Source organism: Labrus mixtus, chromosome 13 (genome assembly GCF_963584025.1).
Source record: "Labrus mixtus chromosome 13, fLabMix1.1, whole genome shotgun sequence".
NCBI classification, from domain to species: Eukaryota; Metazoa; Chordata; class Actinopteri; order Labriformes; family Labridae; genus Labrus; species Labrus mixtus.
Genome location: NC_083624.1, coordinates 25,114,649 through 25,134,322, shown reverse-complemented (window position 1 = coordinate 25,134,322; position 19,674 = coordinate 25,114,649). Strand labels below are relative to the sequence as shown.

Genomic DNA, 19,674 nt, shown 5'->3' with positions numbered 1-19,674 from the left:
CACCCCCACATCAGCACCTCAATGAAAGACTAGAGTTGTGAATGTGGCTCTTTTTTTTCAATGTGTGACACACATATATTGGCACTCACAGCTCTCTCTCTTGTGGCTGATTTACAGTCGTAAGTCAGGGGAAATGAATCTGCTGCTGCCAAAGAGGGGTCACACGCCCCGAGCCAAACCTTCCCTCCAGGCAGGAAGCCGCAGAAGTGTTACTAAAAGCTTCCTGGAGCTGCTATAACTCTGTGGAACTTCTTAGGAATCAAACATGAATCCACCGCGTTTCACAAGATGAGCTGTGAGACTGTAATTGCTGTTGTGATTTTTGAGGACAAAACTGAGAGCAACACTTTCTTCATATACCTCAGCTTTGTTTGCAAGTATAGGCGGCTTTCATTAGTTCTGGAAAGAGTGAGAACAAGTGGCACAATGTCCTGATATAACCTCACTCTCTTATTTCCCTTGGAAATACCCTGTGTGTGTGTGTGAAAGAGGGAGGGGGGGGGGGGGGGGGGGGTGTGGAGAGCTTGTCTATCTGTGTGTCTTTGTGTTGAGTGTGTCTCATGTCGTTGCATGTTTAAACCTGTTTTGGAAATGGTGTATGTGCAATCTAAAGATGCATCTATAATGAAAGGAGAACAGCATAGTCTTTGGATATCTGATTGTTCTTCTGTTGGCCTTTTGAAAAACAATCTAGTTTTACATATACTTTAGGCTTTACATTTAAACTAGGTTTACATTTCAGGACAGGCTAGGGAAATGGAAAATATAGTGCAAATGATATGATTATTGAGAAGAATGGATGATAATAACAATCATTTCCAATAATATTAAATACATTTTTAGGTTTGTCATGGTGTTATGATAATGCTACATAAACGCAAGGATCAAAGATGACCTTAGCTCTCACTGTTTCATTAAAGGTAGTGCTTCAATTGCCTCTCCCTACCCCCCTTCAGAGCAGAGTGCTGAATCAGACCTTTCTCCCTCTACTCTAATGCTGACCCATTGACTCCTGTTGGCCTGGTGAACTTTTCTACATGCCCTAATGGTGACCTTTGCTTTCATTTAGGAGTGGATTATCATGTATCTCACATATAGATCGTTCTGATGCCTCGCAAAAAGGACAATGATGTCATAGTGAGCTCACAATAATCGCAGCAATAATGAAGCTTACACAACAGTTTTTCATCAATTAAGAGCCACAACTAGGACACCTTCTTCCCTTTAATGTTCTTTTTAGATATGATTACAGTATGTAGGTCTACTTGTTAATGTAAGAGGTTACAGGTCTTTAATTTGCATGGTCTCGTTTGTTGTTAACACAAAACAATAGTCGCTTATTGAACCTATAGTGACCAGAAGGTTTAACTGTTTAGTGAGGCTATGCAGTGGTAATAGCACTATGCGTGTACCTTCCTGAAGGTCGTAGTTAATTCACATTTTCTGCCACCAGTGTTGGTTTTCCAATCAGCAGGTGACAGTGGTGGGTAGATTGCCTTTGATTTATAGCCCAGTCTGCCCCTCTTGTCTTCTCTAATAAAGGGCCCACACTGAATCGCACACAAACACATACACACACACACACACACATACACACACACACACACACACACACACACACACACACACACACACACACACACACACACACACACACACAACATCTACAAGCCATCTTTCACAATAAGAGGGTCTTACTGCACCTATCAAGCTGCAGGATAGCTACATGTTCAACATAACCTGTCGAACTGCAAACCTTAAAAACATAATCCTCAAAGGATCAGTACAATATTATTGATTATATTTCCTGAAACCCTCGATCGATTGCTCAATGTTAATTTATTTCTTGTTCCCAAGGTTTTTTGCATTATCCATTCCTTCTGAGACTTGCATCCCCTTTTGACCTGAGAGGAAGTACATTGATATTATTGTTGTTAGTTGTAAAACTTCTCGCACTAGCTCCATGGTGAACTTGCAGTTGACTACCAGAATGGTGACAGAATTTAATAGAGGGAAATATTCATAAAAACAGTTTGTAAATAAAAATAAAAATCTGCGTTATAACACAATGTTTCTTTAAGTTCAGATTTTTTCCATATCACCTCTTTACAGCCAATAAGAAACACAAATTTGTCCCTCGTGTCACTCATTCTTGAAAGGAAAATTCGTTGTACGCTATAATTGCTTAAAAGGGATAGCCTAACAGTTTCTAAATATACTCTAATTACATTAAAAATTTAGGCTTAGAGGAGATGATACGTTTGTGCTACAGCTTATGTTCAGAATGTGTTCACTTTTAGGCTCAGCTCATTTCTATCCAGGCTTCTTTACGATATATGTCATGGCAATATACACAAGACCTAATATTTATCAAGGGTTGATTTTACTATTTCACTTATGCCTACCAATATCGTGTGAGGTTAACCCAATAAATATACTCAAAGTTGTCCGAATATCACAACCAGCTGAACCAGGACCAGCCGCACGGTGGAATGTTTGGTATGCATCCTCTAAAGGGACGAACAACAACAAAGGTGAAAACAGTTTCTTTATAAAATGTCATTATTCACAAGAACAATTCATACAGTCTTAAATACCAGCATGTTTGTTTAATTTGAATAAAGGCTACTCATTAGTGTTAATAAATGGAAATAGACGCAAATGAATTTGTATTTTGGTGACGTTACTAAAGACCACCCCCCCGCCAAAGCGTTAGATGGTTTCTTCCACCGTAACAGCGTCTGTCCTGCGCAGCGCTGTCTGCAAATCATTGAAGCCAGTCAAACAAACGGGGCTGGGCAGTCGAAGTTGGGACAATTTACGGAGGTTTCTGTTGCCGGACAGTCGACGTCAATAAGGATATGTATACAGTTATTATGTACAGAAAGGTGTTGTTGTGTCCTTTTGAGGAGTAAAGAGGATATCAATGTCGAATATTTGTCTTCGTATCCGAGGACTTTGATGCATTTCGATAGAAAATTATAGCTTAACTGAGAAACTACCCTTCCGAAACGAATTGAGGATGATTTTTGCGAATACTGGGAACCCACTAAGGACTCCATATCGAAAACAGGTAAATAGCCTACACTATTATTATTATTATTATTATTATGTATTTATTTTTCAATTAAAAGGGCACATTAAAGATATAGTGTCTCTACTTAGATAGAAGCTCTCAATTATAAAATAAACGACGCACTTACAGAAAGAAAACTTAGGCTACTTTGCTCTACTTTTTGCCGTTTCATACGATGAGAATATGTTCACTTTGGTTGATGTAAGATTCGGAAAGGACACTTTTGCATAATACATATGTAGATAGGCCTACCTGCTACTCGGGCTGTGATCCAGGTCCGACACTGCTGGAGCCACAAAGGCTACATAACAAAACATATGTCTAACCTTTTCCAAATAGCATCAGTCATAAGAAATGTGGAGTCATAATTACGTACACACAAACTGGCCTTGAACTCACCACTGAACAGCAACTCCACCAAAACACAAGTTTTAACATTAGGCTAAAAGTTGGGTTAGTATAGCCTTTCTGAGCCATCTTTCCATTTAATGAAACAAGATCACTTTCTTGTTTTTTTTTTTTGTTTTCCAAAATTAAACTCAATGGATGACTTTTCCTCTGGTGCAGTCACTTTCTTCCAGTTCCATATATTTATTTATTTTTATCTCCCTTGAGCGAATAGATTTGAATACGCATATTTACTGTGTAGTGCTCATGCTGTCATCCTGTGGCTATAGAGCTCCATGGGCGAGGCCTGTTCCTGGAAGCCCTGTGTATTTCCAGCTCGGATATGACGGGGCTCTGCTGGTCTGGAGCTGGCTGATAAGATGCCGCCCTCTCCCCATCACAGCCTTTTCACAGTCAAGCTGTCTGAGCTTTTAGTCAGGCAGATGTGTTAAAACAAAATCCCTTTTCAGTCCCAGTGAAAAGCAAGTTGCACTCATGAGAAACTCATTGAAAAATGTCCTTACATGATGTAATCTATTGCTGGATTGCTTTGAATGAATCTCATTTTTTTTTGTAAAAGTCTGACAGTCTGTTAGCGGTTAAAGGTTTAAAGGAAGTGGTTTTTAATTGTAAAAACGTGTATCTGTTGCTCAACTGCTTTTCTTTATTTGTTTTTGTTTCTTTTTCTCATCTTGTGCCGGTTCAGGTTACAACTGTTGTTTTAGCCGCATGGGAGCAACTGGGACATATTTCACGTTTATGATAGTTAAGCTTAGATTAAGTCACTCAGACTTTTCCTAGAATTGCACTACTTTTCTTCACATCTCTTCTGAAACCTATTATATACCCTCCAGGCTGAAGTCCAGACTCAGGTTGCTCAATCCTGTCACCGCTTCATGCTTGAGATTCCATGAGCTTCCTCCTCCTCAGCTTGTAATGCCTCACTGTGGGAGGTTTGTGGGGGGGGGGGGGGGGGGGGGTTAATCAATGCCGGATAGCAAAGAAGAACAGGAATCCCTGTAAGGGGGACAGCTATAGCTCTCTCACACTGGGACATCTGTATCTAATAAACATCAAGAGTTGCTCAACAACTGGAGGTGATCAGATATCTTCTACCCCCCTCGCCATCTGCAGCTATAATAAGTACAAGTTTGACTGCCAGTTGTTTGGGAAAATAGTATTTCCTTAATAGCCTATGTTTTGTCTTGACTAGGTGTAAAAATACACTACAGGAGATCCCTCCATTCAAAAGATATCAATTAGGCTCCTCTCATAGATAAGAGTGCTCAGGTCAAGAAGTCACAGATGGTCATTTATGTTGACCTGTGAATGGCTTATTGTGCACCACGGGGCAATCAGACAACACTGTGACACAGATGTCAGAGCTACAAGCCCTATGGAGGCTGATGGTGCTGACTGTGAAGGTGTGATGGAGATAGGTCTGCGGATATGGATCACTGCTTTGTAGAAAGTGAATTCTTGTACTGGACTGGACACAAACACACTCGCAGCAGGTCTTTACTGGACTATTTTTCTATACAAATCTCTTGTGAAGGGGTTCTGATACTGATCATTATTGTCAAAAATTTGTTCTTAGAGAGATTAAGCCTGTTTATCCCATTGTACCTTCCTGACTTATTCAAAGACTGACTTGGACGACGGCTGTTTCAGGATCTTTTATTTCACTGTTTTAATTTTAAAGTCTGACGCTCTAAAGGTTGTATTCACTCTGACTTCTACAGCAGCATCCTTTCCAGACATAAAACAGCTGTTTTTAAGCTCAAAAAAGCTTTATCATTAGCAGCTAGCTAGTGTGCTAGCTATTTAGATTCCCTTTTGTTAGTACAGAGCAACAGCGCTGAAAGAGTGAATGTTAAACTTTCATTAGAAAAATTACCCTTATTTTGTGTATATCAACCCACATATGGATGTGAAAATAATTTACTCCATATTCAAAAAATTCAGCGTGAGTAGATTGTCTTCGTCAGTGGAATAACTCCTCACCTTGCCAAAGTTGACTTGAGTGTGAAGTACGCCACTCTTCAGGGGTGCAGGTCGTGATTGGAGGTGAAACAAATAAAACATTTCAATCATGATGGGAATTAAGCCATGACTGTTTGGTTTGTTGTTAATTTAGTTTAAATTGTTGTTGATTTAGTTTAAATGTGTTCCCCTGCAGCACATGAAGCACATTTTTGAACTTTTGACTTGTTATCTCTCCCTTGAGGAATATCGATATATTTCGTTCAATACGATTATATCAAGTGAAGTAAAACACGACTATCTAATAACCTTGCAGCCCCCACCCCCTTAAATTTAATCTGGTTTCTCTGCCTATTCCAGCCACCTGCTGCCCTATCGTCACACCCCATGGCTCCACCCAGCCCCAGCACCAACAGCAGCACAAACAACAGCAGCAGCAGCAGCACTGCAGGCTGGGACCAACTCAGCAAAACAAACCTTTACATCCGAGGCCTGTCCCCTTCAACCACAGACCACGATCTGGTCAAGCTCTGTCAGCCGTGAGTATCACACTTCCTCTCATTATTATAAGCTATTGACCAGCTATTGATTTTTTGGCCCACTTCGTATTCGACTAGTTTAAATTTGCAGTTGCAATCCCTTTTTGACAAATGTGATCAACACAAACAAGTCAGGCAGGGGTATTCACTGGTACAATTGACATGTATTGTCATTTTTTGTCCTGTTAAAAAAAGTATTTTGAAAGACAATCTGAGCCCTACAGGTCTGTTGAAATATCAAGGATTTATTTAGCTTTTCTTTAATAAAAGAGCAGTAGAGATCACTCAGTAAAGTGTAATGATTCATTTTAGATACATTTCTGCATTTTTTGCACGCTTCATTTCAATATGACATGAGAAAAGACAACACAGAGACTCTGTGTGTATAAAAAGCTTCCTGAAAGCCTTAGAAGACATTACATATATCATAGGTTGATAGAAGAGAGACAGTGTCAGCGTTTGGTTTACTGAAGGTTCCTTTGTGTGCTAAAACATGGTTTGTTTTCAAGTAGAGAGACCACCATGATACCTCAAAGATTTTACAAGCTTTTGTTCCCTGAGACCCAATGCTCTCAATGTGATATTGACTTTGCATCACACAAAGCTGCCAATTCATTCTTCAACAATTTAGAAATACAGTATAATACCTGCTGAATTGGCATCTGCAGTGACATACACCTCTATTGTATTCAGGCTTTTGATGGTTAAACAATGGTTTCCTCAGATGCCATCACATTATATAAATATATATATATTTTACATGTTTTGGGTACACACTATGACTTTAAACTAAAGGATAGGATGGACCAAAACATATTCAGTAACTGTATGTGAATGTTAAAGCTAACCTTCTGTAGCTACACCATTTGAGATTAGAGTTCAGATGAAGCAAAGGTCACAAGTTCATGCTCTCTCACCCAGTTTAGCATTTAACCTAATCCCTGGCTAAAATACCCTGATGGACTGTGGGGCACAGCATGGCTTGTATCTCTGTCACTTTAAATTAAATAGGTCATTTTTAAGTTGGGCTGCACAGTATTGGAAAAGCTCATGTATCATATGCGATATCTTTTCTTTCTGCTATATAGCCTAGATATATATATATATATATATATATATATATTGCAATATGACAAATACAGAAAATCAAACAAGATAAATGTGATGTTTTTTAATTCAAGAGTGCATGTTAGCTAAAACTCAGTTTTTATGACTACATGATGTTCTCTATGTTTATGTTTACTAACACAATATTTGTGTTTGCAATGTGTCCCTACTGAACAGCAACAGTTTTTAAAACAATACTATGGCACAAATGATTCTGAAGGTAGTTAAGGTAGCTTAGCTTTGGCTTCATCTGACTGCATCAGCATAGTGTTGACATTGTTTTATTCCATTTTACTTTTGCAATGTGTTTATTGCAAATGCTCATTGTGCGATAACCCCAGACGGTACATATGTAGAACACAAATTTTGCAAGATTTTTTTCTCCACATCATCAGGTGCATAAAATGCTAAGACTAGAAACGCCTGTACAGTTTTAAAGATGTTTCAGAAATTAGATAATAATGAAGAGTTTTGCAAAAGCCAAATGTTAAGAGGAGGATCATTTAAAAAAAAAAATGATCCCACCAAATCACTGCAATACCATCAGATCTGAATGCTTTTTCAGATGGTGGATCTTATCATCACCACTTCCCTATAGTGTATACCATGACTACTCTGTAGAAACCTTTGACACAACATAAACCTGACCAAACTTTTGAATGTCACAATCTCTTATTGTTTTGTGAGGCAATAGTTTGCATGTATACGCATGTATGTAAAGAAAAGTGTTCCTCATGGGAAAGTGTGCCATGAGAAAAATATACAGCAGTATCATCAGTTGATCCTTCATATAAAATGAAAACTAGTCATTTTATTTTAAAACATTTGATAAACAGTGAATGACTGAGAGAGATGTTGAGTTTGGGGGAGGCTGTTCAGTTTTGCACTCACATGGTGGGGAGTTTGAGCACCCCATGATAACCACTTCCTGTTTCTCATATTTGTACGGTGATGTCATAGATTGTTGCTCAACCCTCCCTTTCTCTGTGTGTGTTTTATAACTGGCTCTGTGTGCTGCATAATCCAGCTAACAATGCCTTGTCGTTCTGCTCCTCCCCTAGGTATGGCAAAATTGTATCAACAAAGGCCATCCTGGACAAGACTACAAACAAATGTAAAGGTGTGTGACGTTGTTTTGTCTTTTTAACACCACCCATTTATTGTTACAAGGTACATATTGAGACAGCTTTCCACACCTTATTTTAAGAGAGAATTTCACTTGTACACTTCCACAAAGTCATTCAGCAGCTACGCAGTTGTCTCAGATGATCTGGGCCAGTCAGGAAACAGACATTCAGGCTGCTTGAAGCTGCCTCCCAGCTCATGTTATTTTAAGCCCCAGCCCTCGTCTGTGGGTGTGTCACTGCTGTGGGTGGGAAGAATTCTCTGACTCCTCCTCTTTCTGCTGGGTGACAGTGATGGTCTTGGTCTAGTTCTGGTAGCCAGAGGGACTTACTGATTCTCTGTGGTGCTGATGGGATTAAGAGAACGCTTTGTCACTCTCCTCTGGATTAAACAGATGCCAGTTAATCGAAAGCGCTCAGTGAAAGGCGACACCATTTAAGACCGAGCAAAGCTCTGGCTGATTTTTAAATAGAATCTAGAGATCTCTTTAGAAATAACCTTGAATGAAACAGAGTTTCAAAAAAAATATTTAAAGCCATTGTTTTTCTTTAATTGTTTCAGAATGATCTGGACATTTAATAGTAAACTAATACAAAGTTTCTATTAAACGTTTAGGACCAATATGGGATATTACTCTGAAGCTGAAACCATCCTGAAATATTCACAAAAAAAAGTGGGTTAAATATAGCAGCTGTAGAAAAGGTCCACCCTGTTTGTACCCCCCCAGGACAAAGAGCTGACCTGAGCCACGAATGTCAGACTGGTAGCTGCATCCTCAGCATTTTTCTACCTCTGCTTTCACACGAACACAGTCAAAAGCACACACAATAGCACTTAAATACACCTTTAACTAGACCTATATAATGCAGAAATACCTATATTCAAACACATCCAACACTGTAAAACCACATTGAATCTGTGTTGAACCCGCTAATGATAACAGCCCAGTGTCATTCACTTCAGATAGGAGCAGATGAGACTGTAACACAGAGGCTAAACCAGTATTTATTATAGCTTTAGAAAAACCAGTGTGTCCTGCTTGTGTCCACAGGGTATGGCTTTGTGGACTTTGACAGCCCCGCTGCAGCTCAGAAAGCCGTAGCTGCCCTGAAGACCACTGGTGTCCAAGCTCAGATGGCAAAGGTGAGGATTCATTACGATCTAATCCCGGTATCACATCCGCACGAGACACCCTGTAACACTGTTCCTCGTCCATCTGACCGCAGAGGGAACTTAAACCTTAACCATAGCGAAATCAAATACCAGGAATTCATCTTGACTGCAGTGTGTATGTACCCAAACTGTTAGTCTATAAACTGCTCACTAAATGTGAGATTATTCTTTGAATTATGATGAAAGCATGTGCTCAAAAATAGTCTGCATACTTGTGTATGTATGGAATTTAATTCAGTGCCCCGGATTTCCTGAGGCAGTACATTATCCGAAGCAAATACGACAAGAGTACCTTGTCGTTGCAGTTTGCATGTTTTCATTTGGCGTGGCTGTAATGTGAGTGTTTGCAACATGCAGCTCAGTCTGTATTGCATACAGTTTGCTTGACTCGTGTTGCATTAATACTGTAACCAAACAGTTTTTCTCTAACAGTGCGACAGTTAAGTTGTTCTCCAACAATATTTATTTGCAAAGATGTTCTGTCAGCGAACAGCTTCCAGCCAGCATTAAGAACTGTTTAAGTGGACAGGGGCGCCGATAGTGAGGCTATAGGGTGCAGAGATGGGTGCTGACAGTGGGATGACGTACCCCAGAAAGTATCAACATGTGAACATGCTTCTAAAGTAAGCCTTTCCATGAGCTGAAGGCTAGTCTTTCTGTCCTCTCTAAATAGCCATTACACATACATGAAGTATTTCACTTTTTTTACTTAGTCCTCTTAAAAATGAGCAGGCAGCAAAAGTGGCGCCATGCTGCACTCATATTTAAAACTCTGTAATTATTGCAGGATTACAAATGAACACACCGTGGTTCACTAGAAAGAGCAGATTTGCTCTGGTTGTTTACATTATAACATAAGAGATTAAACCCTACTTCACTACCCTGAAGAAGGACTGTGCAACTCTGCACTCTCTAACATGCGAAAAGGAAGTAAATAATTGTGTGTTGTTATGGTTACTGAAACCAGCCGGGGGAAATTAGTTCCCATACAGAGCTGAGCGAGAACTGTTGGCCTCATTTCCCTGTCTGGGGATCTGTGGAGCTTCTTGACATGCCTCTGTGCACCCATTTTACTTTTTTTAATTAAACTAGAGCAGCTTTGAGGGGCAGGCCCAAGTTTAATCTTTGTATTGTGGAAGGCAAATGTCTTTATAAAGTGTGAGCCTTTGGCTTAATGAACTCTCTGACAAAGGTCTCTTTTCCTGTTTTTTTTTTCTATAGCTCAGGCAGCCTTCAATGGGCTAGCTCTCATTATTATTTCATAGGTAGGTGGTGGGAAGTGGCTAGATAAGAGTTTCCCTTCTTTTTTTTCCCCTTATGTTGTTTCGATGCATGACTTGTGATTATTGACTGTGTATTTGTCGTTCACAGTATGCATTCAAAGGATATTTCAATAAAAAGTTATACATTTGTTGTAAAGCTGTAGAGTTTCTGTTAAGTGGTGTTGATACAATCTATAGAGGAAAAACACTCTTGTGTAACTTTGTGATGGGAAGTCAGAGTACCTCTATGGATCAGCAGCTAAAACTGGTTTTGGGAAGTGAAAGATCAGCACTAAGCCATCCCTCATTACCATCCATTATAGTGCTCCTGAGGGAGACACTTCACATCCAGAGTGCTCCAACAAAGCTGCTTGGTGAATGTGGTGTTCCAAAAATCATGTATGCTAACCTATTTGGCATTAGAGTTAGAATAAGATTTTTGCAGCTGATCACATCATTTGAACAATATTGCATACTCCCTGTCCCTGTAACAAACCAATGAGTAACACTCCTTTATCAGCCCCTCCTTCAGTATACGTCAGTTACAGTTCATTGCAGACAGATGGGTGGTGACCCATTCCAAACACAAACAGTTGTCTTATCTCACCAGCATATTGCTTTTTTTTCTTTGTCTCACATATTTCTTAAGTGATGGTAGAGTCCGTTTTAAAAGAGAAGAGCCACTATGGTTGACATCCTGCTTATTAAACAATTTATCTACAACTAGATAACAGTGGGTTAACTTAAACTACTGCCGCCAAAGACCTAAAAGGTATTGCAGCATCTATATTCATGTGAGTGTACATCCCTATGTGAAAAGCAGCTAAGTGTGTTTCATGCTCTCTTTGGAGGTGTAAGATAATCACAGAGCTGAGGTGTTGAAGCTCGTCTCTGCTCCCATCCAAACACCTTCCCTGACTTTTGTCTCAACACAAACTGCTGCCTTTTCATTGTCCTCTAATTCTGACGTGCAGATTTTTCTGTCGATGTCTAACTTTTAGTAATCCAAACTGTCCCTGTAGCTTGACTCTGAACAACACAGCGCTGATGAATATTAATGATGAGAGGCCACTCCTCGGGGACTCGTAGCCGTGTCTTGTGTTTCTGCTGATGCTATTAAAATACGGCGAGAAATCGGCTGATGTGAGCCTTTAGCCATCGTGGGCTGCATGCAAATCTCTGTTTATATCTGCTCAGAGTGACCCTTTACTACCTTAAACCTCCAACAGAGGCAGACAGGAAAGTGCAGGGATAAACAGAGACATGATAACCCCATTACTGAGGTTCATATTAGAAGTGTTATAAAGGTTGAGCCATTTATAGGGAACAGGCAGGAAATGTCTCCTTTCCTCCTTTGCATTCTTCTTCTTAACACGTGACTACAGCCAGTTTAAAAGTGTTACAACAAAGGAATGTTTTAGTGTTTTCTAGGTGTGTGTTAAGCGTTTCCTATAGTGTAATTACATCACAATACCTTTGGCTTCCTCCTCACAGCAACAAGAACAAGACCCGACAAACCTGTACATCTCCAACTTGCCGTTGTATATGGATGAGCAGGAACTGGAGAGCATGTTGAAGCTCTATGGCCAGGTCATATCCACGCGCATCCTGAGGGACTCCACTGGAGGCAGCAGAGGAGTGGGCTTTGCAAGGTCAGACCCTGGAGCAATGTATTGTCGGTGACTCACGGTGCTGAAACAATACTTGGAGACCTTTTTTTGTATGGCTCTATACATAGCATTTTAACAGCAAAAACCTTAAAACTATGTAAAATAGGACACCCCTGGTGGGATTGGGCTAAACACATTTTATGGACTGATATTATACATTTTATCCCTGTTGCATTCATAACTGCGCTGTATTTATAACTGAACTGTTTTCTTTTTCTTACCCTTTTTATCTTTATCTCTGTTGTTTCTAAAAGCCTCCCGTGGACAGGTGTCGCAAATTAGCATTTTGCTATAAACACTAAGAGCAGTGCATCTGGAAATTGTGCATGGTTAAATGTTACAGCACCAGTGTTACTGTATGTCCATGTTAAATAAACAGATACATTTTTCTACATGGGTAGAAAAAAACAAGCGCAGGAATAATCTGCTGTCTGACCAATAAAATGAAAGTGAGGACAGGGATGGAGAAGGGATACAAGGGGGGCAAAACAAATCAAAATGAAATGTGGTATTTAATTAAATAAAACAGCACAATATCAATACCAAATAATTGAAGGCCTTGCTCTCAATGTTAAAATGAAGATGTTGCTAATAAAACAGTGTTGAAAAAGGCTTAAAACACATAGGTTCTTATTTTGGGTCTTAACACAGTTCAGCCTATTTCAGTATCTGTTTCTTCTTACGTTCATACTCAGAAACACAGAGCGAGGTTTTAAATAACAAAGCTGGAAGAACAGTTCATGTATGGGCAAATGGTAACTCCTTTCAAAGATAGTTTCACAATGACTGGTTGATATAATTATAGTGGTGATGCTGGCTTCCGCACCTTGCACTCACATAACCTGACCATGACTTACAGAACACATATATCAAAATGCATCTGAGGAATGTTTGCGGGTGTGTACAGATAGATCTGCAAATTTAAATGATGGCAATTGATTACTTAACAAGAATATTCACATTGGGCCTGCTTTTTTTAAACAACCCCCTTCCCTTCCTCACAACTACTCAGAAATGGTGCGGTTCTCGGAAAGTACCTGCTTACCCTTCGACTGCTGTATCACTGATAGCTATCCTCTGTTCCCTTTTGTCACTTCAGGATGGAGTCAACTGAAAAATGTGATGCAGTCATTTCTCACTTCAATGGAAAGTTTATCAAGACACCTGCAGGTGTTCCAGGTAAGTCACACTGTCTAATTATCTCACACTCAGCCCCACACTGCAGAAATGTGATGTAAAATTAGCTTCTTCAACTGCCTTCCCATGAATAGAAAAGACCTGACACAATGAAAATATGTTTCTTCTGACTTTAATGTGTACAGTGTGTATAAGTGGTGAGCCTTCAGGAGTCAGTCAGTCTGTTGGTAAAGCACATACACTCAGCCCTAAGTGGCAGAGCACAGACAAAGAGAAGAAGCAGACAGAGCAGTGCTCTGTGTGGCCTCCACTCCCTCTCTAAAGCTTTTTAATTGGATTATTAGACTGAAATAGTCTCTGCTGGCCTTGCCTCCTCTAGGAAGGGGAGGGGATTACAGCTCCACAGCTGCCAAATTAGATGTCTGCTTTCCCAGGCTGGCTTGTAAATGTGCACTCCCAGGCTTCAGGGAGAGAATGTATAGCACACAATGACAAACAGCTCTGTGTGCGTGTATCCAGTTTGACACTAAAACAATAACCTTTTATTTTGTTCTCTGTTTAGCACCATCTGAACCCTTGCTGTGCAAGTTTGCTGATGGCGGGCAGAAAAAGAGGCAAAGTCAGAATAAATTCGCCCTGAATGGTCGGGGGTGGGGAAGGGAAGGTGACTCCAGACTGGTAAGAGATGCCAAAGATGTGGTGTGTGGTATGAATAGCTAATGGTTACCTATGATCAGATATGAGTAATGAAGGTGTTGCTCACCTCCAGGAATAAATAACATGTCATAACCGTAACTCTAGAAACTCCTCAAAAAAAAAACTTTTCAAACTCCTCCCCTCTGGCAGGCGTTACAGATCACTGTACGCAAAAACAACCCGTCAAAAGAACAGTTTCTTCCCCCAGGCTGTCACTCTGATGAACGCTAAACAGTCACAGTGTCAGATCTGTCGTGGTGAAATGACTCTAAACCAAACCGTCACTGTGAATATACATATCTGTATATATATATTATTTAATTTAAATGATAATATAAGCACACTTATTTATGTAAATACTGTAATTGACATCTTAATTGACCCATCTGTCACATAACTGCATTTTACTTATTATCATGTTACTTCAGCATCTTTTGCACTATTCACCACTGAACTGTTTCATATTTAGTCATGTAAATATTAGTCTTTTCTTATGATGTTTATTGTTGATATTTAATGTTGTACCTGTACATAAGAGAGCACAGTTCACCAAAGTTAAATTCCTTGTGTGTGTAAGCATACCTGGACAATAAATCTGATTCTGATACTGATTCTCTGCAGACCTCTTTATTTAGATGTAATCCTGGTTTTGTTCTCTGCCCTGTCAGTCAAGAGCGCCCTCTTACAGGTGTGAGCTCAAAAGGAACAGATAGACTTTTGTCAAGACTTCCGAAGATGTTGTGTTTTGTGATGCTTGCTTCGGTTCAGTCGCCCATCCTGTGCTTTGTTTTGCTCCCAGGCTGGAATGACACTCACCTATGACCCCAGTGCAGCTGCTCTGCAAAATGGGTAGGTTATAACAACAGATGAGGTTTCAATGTCTGGTGGTGATTTATATGTCATGTGCTTAACTTACTTTTTTACTTTATTAAAAGTACAATTTATTCTGTGTCTACAGATTTTTCCCACCAGCATACAGTATTTCAAACAGGATGATCGCTCAAACGTCCATGTCTCCCTACATGTCTCCGCTTTCAGCATACCAGGTTTGGATCCTTCTCGTCAATGATGAATATGTAGATTTAAATACTGTACTGCAACTCAGCATTTCTGTTTAATAAACCCTGTGTCGTCAGGATTTAGAAACACATCCTTCTGGGTTTGGGGATGTGGGTGAACTATGTGACAAAGGATGCTGCAGCCTTTCATGCTCTTTGCTCTGCCAATCGCTGTAGCATGTGATCTCTGGAAAACAGCAGCTGTTCAGTGCCAGGGTGTTTACAGAGTGTGTTTGTGTGATGTTCCAGGTGCAGAACCCATCCTGGATGCCTCATCAACCCTACATAATGCAGCACCCAGTAAGAGCAAAAATCTCTTTTTCACCATCGCTATCTGTATCACAACTCGTTCTCCCTTTTTTTTCCCTATGCGATCAAAACATTTTCCTCTGTGGTTGTAGCAGAAATGAAACATTTTTCTGTAAACAGACAAACACAATATGGATAGTAGTTCCACATAAGGTGACACTGATCCTTGAGGATTGACAGTACTCAAATGTTTGTATAGGAACGTAAAAACAACTGCTTTGGAAAACAGCGTATTTCGATGACAGATGCCGAACATTTTACAACAGATGGGTTTGAATTGAGAGCCCTTTCTTGCTTTGAAAATGAGCCAGCGGAGATGAGAAAACACTGCTTGATGCATCAGGCCAGCCAAGATGCTTATAGACAACTTGCTCAACTTGTGACTATCCACCTTCTGTTGTGGGCATCAGATGTTAAGTCTTGAGATTACCAATTTTCTCTCTAATCCTGCAAAACTCAGCATGCACACACATATTAGATACATCATTTGAATCTTTATTTCATATTTTTTTGAGGAGTATTTTAACTTCCCAGGACGACACTCAGTGTTTCTTTGTGTGCACCACCAGCTGCATACATGTACTTCTCTCATCTGCTCCCACTTCACTTGCAGAGTACAGTGATGTCGCCCTCCATGGACCCATCTATGTCACTACAGCCCACTTCCATGATGGCCCCAATGACACAACAGATGAGTCACCTCTCTCTGGGCAGTGCAGGAACGGTGAGAAATCTCTGCATGGGATCAGATTTCTAAGATGAAGGTGTTTAAAAGTTCTTTGTTAAATTTTAAAATGTGTATTTCTTTGTGCAGTTTATGGCCACAAACACAGCTATGCAAGGAGCGTATATCCCCCAGTATGCTCACATGCAGACGTCAAGTGTCCCAGTAGAGGTATGTGCATTAACATCATTGATATAATTAAAACAGCAGGTCATTTTTGTCAAAGAATCAGGGTTATTCTTTCTCTTCTAGGAAAATGGTGCACAGTCACAGGTGGACTCTGCTAATCATTCGCCGTATTCCTACCAACAAACCAAGTAGCGCTGAGGTAACATTTGGACGACAGCGACAACAATCATGTCTACAACTTGCAATGGATGCTAAGGATCTTTTCACTGTTTTGCACAGGATCTGCAAATGTTAAAGTGAGACTATTTTTGGTATCAGTTTTCAGAGAGAGTATCTGCGTTCATCTAATGATTTAAGAGAGCGAAAAAGATTTATTTTCATACTAGAAAACGTTTATTTTGTTACCAAGGATTTCCACAGGACACAAGAAAGAAGAATCATGTGACTAGTTGTTCAAAGTGCATGAGAGTAAATATGTCTTTTGTTAATATTTCCAGATCTTTTTTTTTTTTTTTTTTTTTCCTGAAGACATTTTTAAAAATGATGTTTTTGTGCTTGCTGTGTGAGTGTTGCTTTTGGTGAAGTGTTCAGTGTTGTTTTCTTGTTAAGTGATTTCTCGTAGTACTTTAGATTGATCTTTGCTGTCTGATTAAAAAAATTGCCTTCCTAGTTTTTGATACAGAAGTTGTACAGGCCATCACAGCGAGTGGCAATAAGCAAAAAAAATGTTTTTGCTTTTCTCCTCCAATAGTTGATAGAAAAAAAGAGAATTTTAGAAAAACATTTTTTTGAATGAAATGACTTCATCTGAAAACTTTATTGGATGTTATATTTATTTAGTAAGAACCTTACGTGTTACTGGATGTTGGAATGTGCTAGAGATTCTGCTAAAACATCAACTTTTGAATCTTGCCTTTTGATCAGTTTTGTGATTTTGTGTAGTAGAATAGAAAAAAAGGACTTGCTGGGTTAAGGGGATGAAATTGGAAAGATGTGTTTAGTTGTGTTGTGGTTTTGTCTTCTTTTGTCATGTGGATTTTTATTTTGATGGGGTGTGTCTTTTTCACTTTTATTTGAAAAACCAACAAGAAAACACAGACTCATGATTGTGCAAAAAAAAAAAAAAACTCATCAAAGCCTTGTAATACAACTTTGGCAAAAGTCCAGTGAGTTTGGGGGTAAATGAAACATATGTGTTGGAACATATTGCACCTCGCTCTTTGATAGGAAACAAACAAACTTGGCACTTTCGATAGTTACTAACTCCACCAAAGAAAAAGCATAGTTTGTCTTTTGGACTTGGAAAAAAATTGACCCTGCAAGCTAGATTGCAGTTAGGACAGTGTGCCTTTTTTGTACGTTTACATTCAGTTGTTATAGGTATTAGTACGGTGCAGACACACAGAGGCATGAAGGAAGGCCTGGATCAAAGAAGTGCCACAGATTAAATTTAGACTTAGCAAGAAAAAAAAGATAGATATATATATAAAAAATGTAAACTAAAGGACAGTGCTAAACTTGCAACTCAATATGACCTAGCACTGAAATAAGAATAAGTAATTGTATTCTTGTAGTACATAAAGGCAGGCTTTCTGATTATGGGGTCCTCCACTTAACCTGTGATTCGACCTGGTGGTCAGTCAGACCAGTTATCTACCTCAGAGTTTTCTTTCTCCTCTGTACTAGGTCGGGTTTGCAGGTCCAGCCCACCCTTCCAGACCAAAAGCCACGCTCAGGAGCTGGCCACATACAGCTGTTTCCTTAAAGGTTGTTTGAATACTTTTTTTTATTTTCCTCAAACCTATTTTTTTATGATGTTTTATGTAACCATTAGGGGGTCGACAAAAGGTTTCCACTCATGTCCACTCATTCAGTTTCATAGTTTTTGAAAGTGCTGCTGCTTTTGAAGCAATATATCCAAGAGGTAGATCTCAGATGTTAAAGACCAACAATGACAACAAAGCGTCTGGGTGTTCATCAGGTCTGTGCTCCTTTAAACAAACATGTTTGTTGTTTTGTCTTGGGACGAGATGAGCTCACAGCAGCATTCCCCTCTGTTGTCCAACAAATGTTAAAGGGCCACAGTGATTATACTTGAGATTTCCGTGTAATGCCTGAGACTGAGAAGTAATACTGTCTTATGAGGTTAATGCTGCTAGTGGTGTCTGAACCAAGTGCCATAGTATCTGGGTTAAGAGTTGCAGAGGTTGCATCAAAGAATAAAATTGCTCATACAAGTAACCACCATGTTGAACAGTCACTAAGTTATATGAAATATTTTTAATTTATGAAGATTTTTTTTGTACAGACAGCTTGAGGAAATAAGAGATTTTCATAGAGCTATATGGAAGTGAATTGTTTTTTTAATTTTAATTTTTTTGTGCCACATGATTGCCAGTGGTAACTTGTATGTACAGTTTAAGAAACCTTTCCTCTGTTTTTGTTTTGTAGTGTTTGTAAAAGCCAAAGACTTTTCTTCCGTAGACTGGTGCCTAAGGTTTATTCTTTCGTTTCTTTGACATTTTTTGAATAAAAATTTTCAACTTGTGATCTGTTGTTGTTTTAGTCTTCATTCTGCACACCTGGGGATGGCCAGTGAATGACCCTGCTTTAGTTGTGTTCATACACAATAGATGCAGTCTGGAAGTGGGCCCAATGGTTTAGCATTTTTCAAACTTTAATTTGAGATGTCTTGTTGTTACAGCAGCCTGCCCGCAGCTTTAAAGGATTAATTCTAAGCACTGTCTCTGAATCTGTCTCTCACCGTCAATTCATTAATTTGAGAAACATGCATGTGCTCTGAGTCATCAATCTTTAAACAGCTTAAAAAATACATTATGCAAGATTTTTATTTACAATAAACACAAAAATAAACACCATTAAAAGAATGGATGATGTCTGGGAATTGATATGTGTGTGCTGGTTATCTTTTCCTGGTAAAGATAATGAAATATAAGATGGAATGTCGGATATTCAGCAAAAACGGGACATGTCATATATCACAGAGGTATCTTTTTGCATTCAAAATAATAAACTGTGAGCTCAGGCTTGTCTAAGTATTGAAAAATTAAATGTATTCTACAAATGTATTCCTTTAAGCTAGCTTTGTTCACTTGAGCTGAATTGCTGCTTTTAACCCATAGGGTGAGGATGTGCTAATGCCAGCATCAACACTGTCACATGGCTTTATTGACAACACTCATGGCCTAGACAGGGCGGGTTATGGGTATCAGGAGGTCTAGCCTAAAGTGGGTGGAATGGGGTTGCCTGTAAGCAGGCCTCGCCATGACAGATGGGTC

The 19,674-nt window shown here is 39.4% G+C and overlaps 1 protein-coding gene across 1 annotated transcript; it reads left to right on the top strand.

Annotated features, from left to right (window-relative positions):
- The first annotated feature begins 2,763 nt into the window (after positions 1 to 2,763).
- Positions 2,764 to 18,925, top strand: LOC132987348 (RNA-binding motif, single-stranded-interacting protein 1). Its single transcript, XM_061054356.1, has 13 exons — positions 2,764 to 3,073; positions 5,807 to 5,985; positions 8,154 to 8,212; positions 9,269 to 9,360; positions 12,147 to 12,304; positions 13,422 to 13,501; positions 14,022 to 14,137; positions 14,955 to 15,004; positions 15,114 to 15,201; positions 15,463 to 15,513; positions 16,136 to 16,246; positions 16,337 to 16,417; positions 16,499 to 18,925. The coding sequence occupies exons 1-13, from the start codon at positions 3,023 to 3,025 to the stop codon at positions 16,565 to 16,567; spliced, it is 1,185 nt and encodes a 394-aa protein (XP_060910339.1). The 5' UTR covers positions 2,764 to 3,022; the 3' UTR covers positions 16,568 to 18,925.
- Positions 18,926 to 19,674: the final 749 nt, after the last annotated feature.

Coding starts and splice junctions, on each gene's coding strand:
- LOC132987348 (XM_061054356.1), top strand. CDS start 3,023: ATGATTTTTGCGAATACTGGGAACCCACTAAGGACTCCATATCGAAAA. Junction 8,213..9,268: donor GACTACAAACAAATGTAAAG/GTGTGTGACGTT, acceptor TTGTGTCCACAG/GGTATGGCTTTGTGGACTTT. Junction 15,202..15,462: donor CTCCGCTTTCAGCATACCAG/GTTTGGATCCTT, acceptor GTGATGTTCCAG/GTGCAGAACCCATCCTGGAT.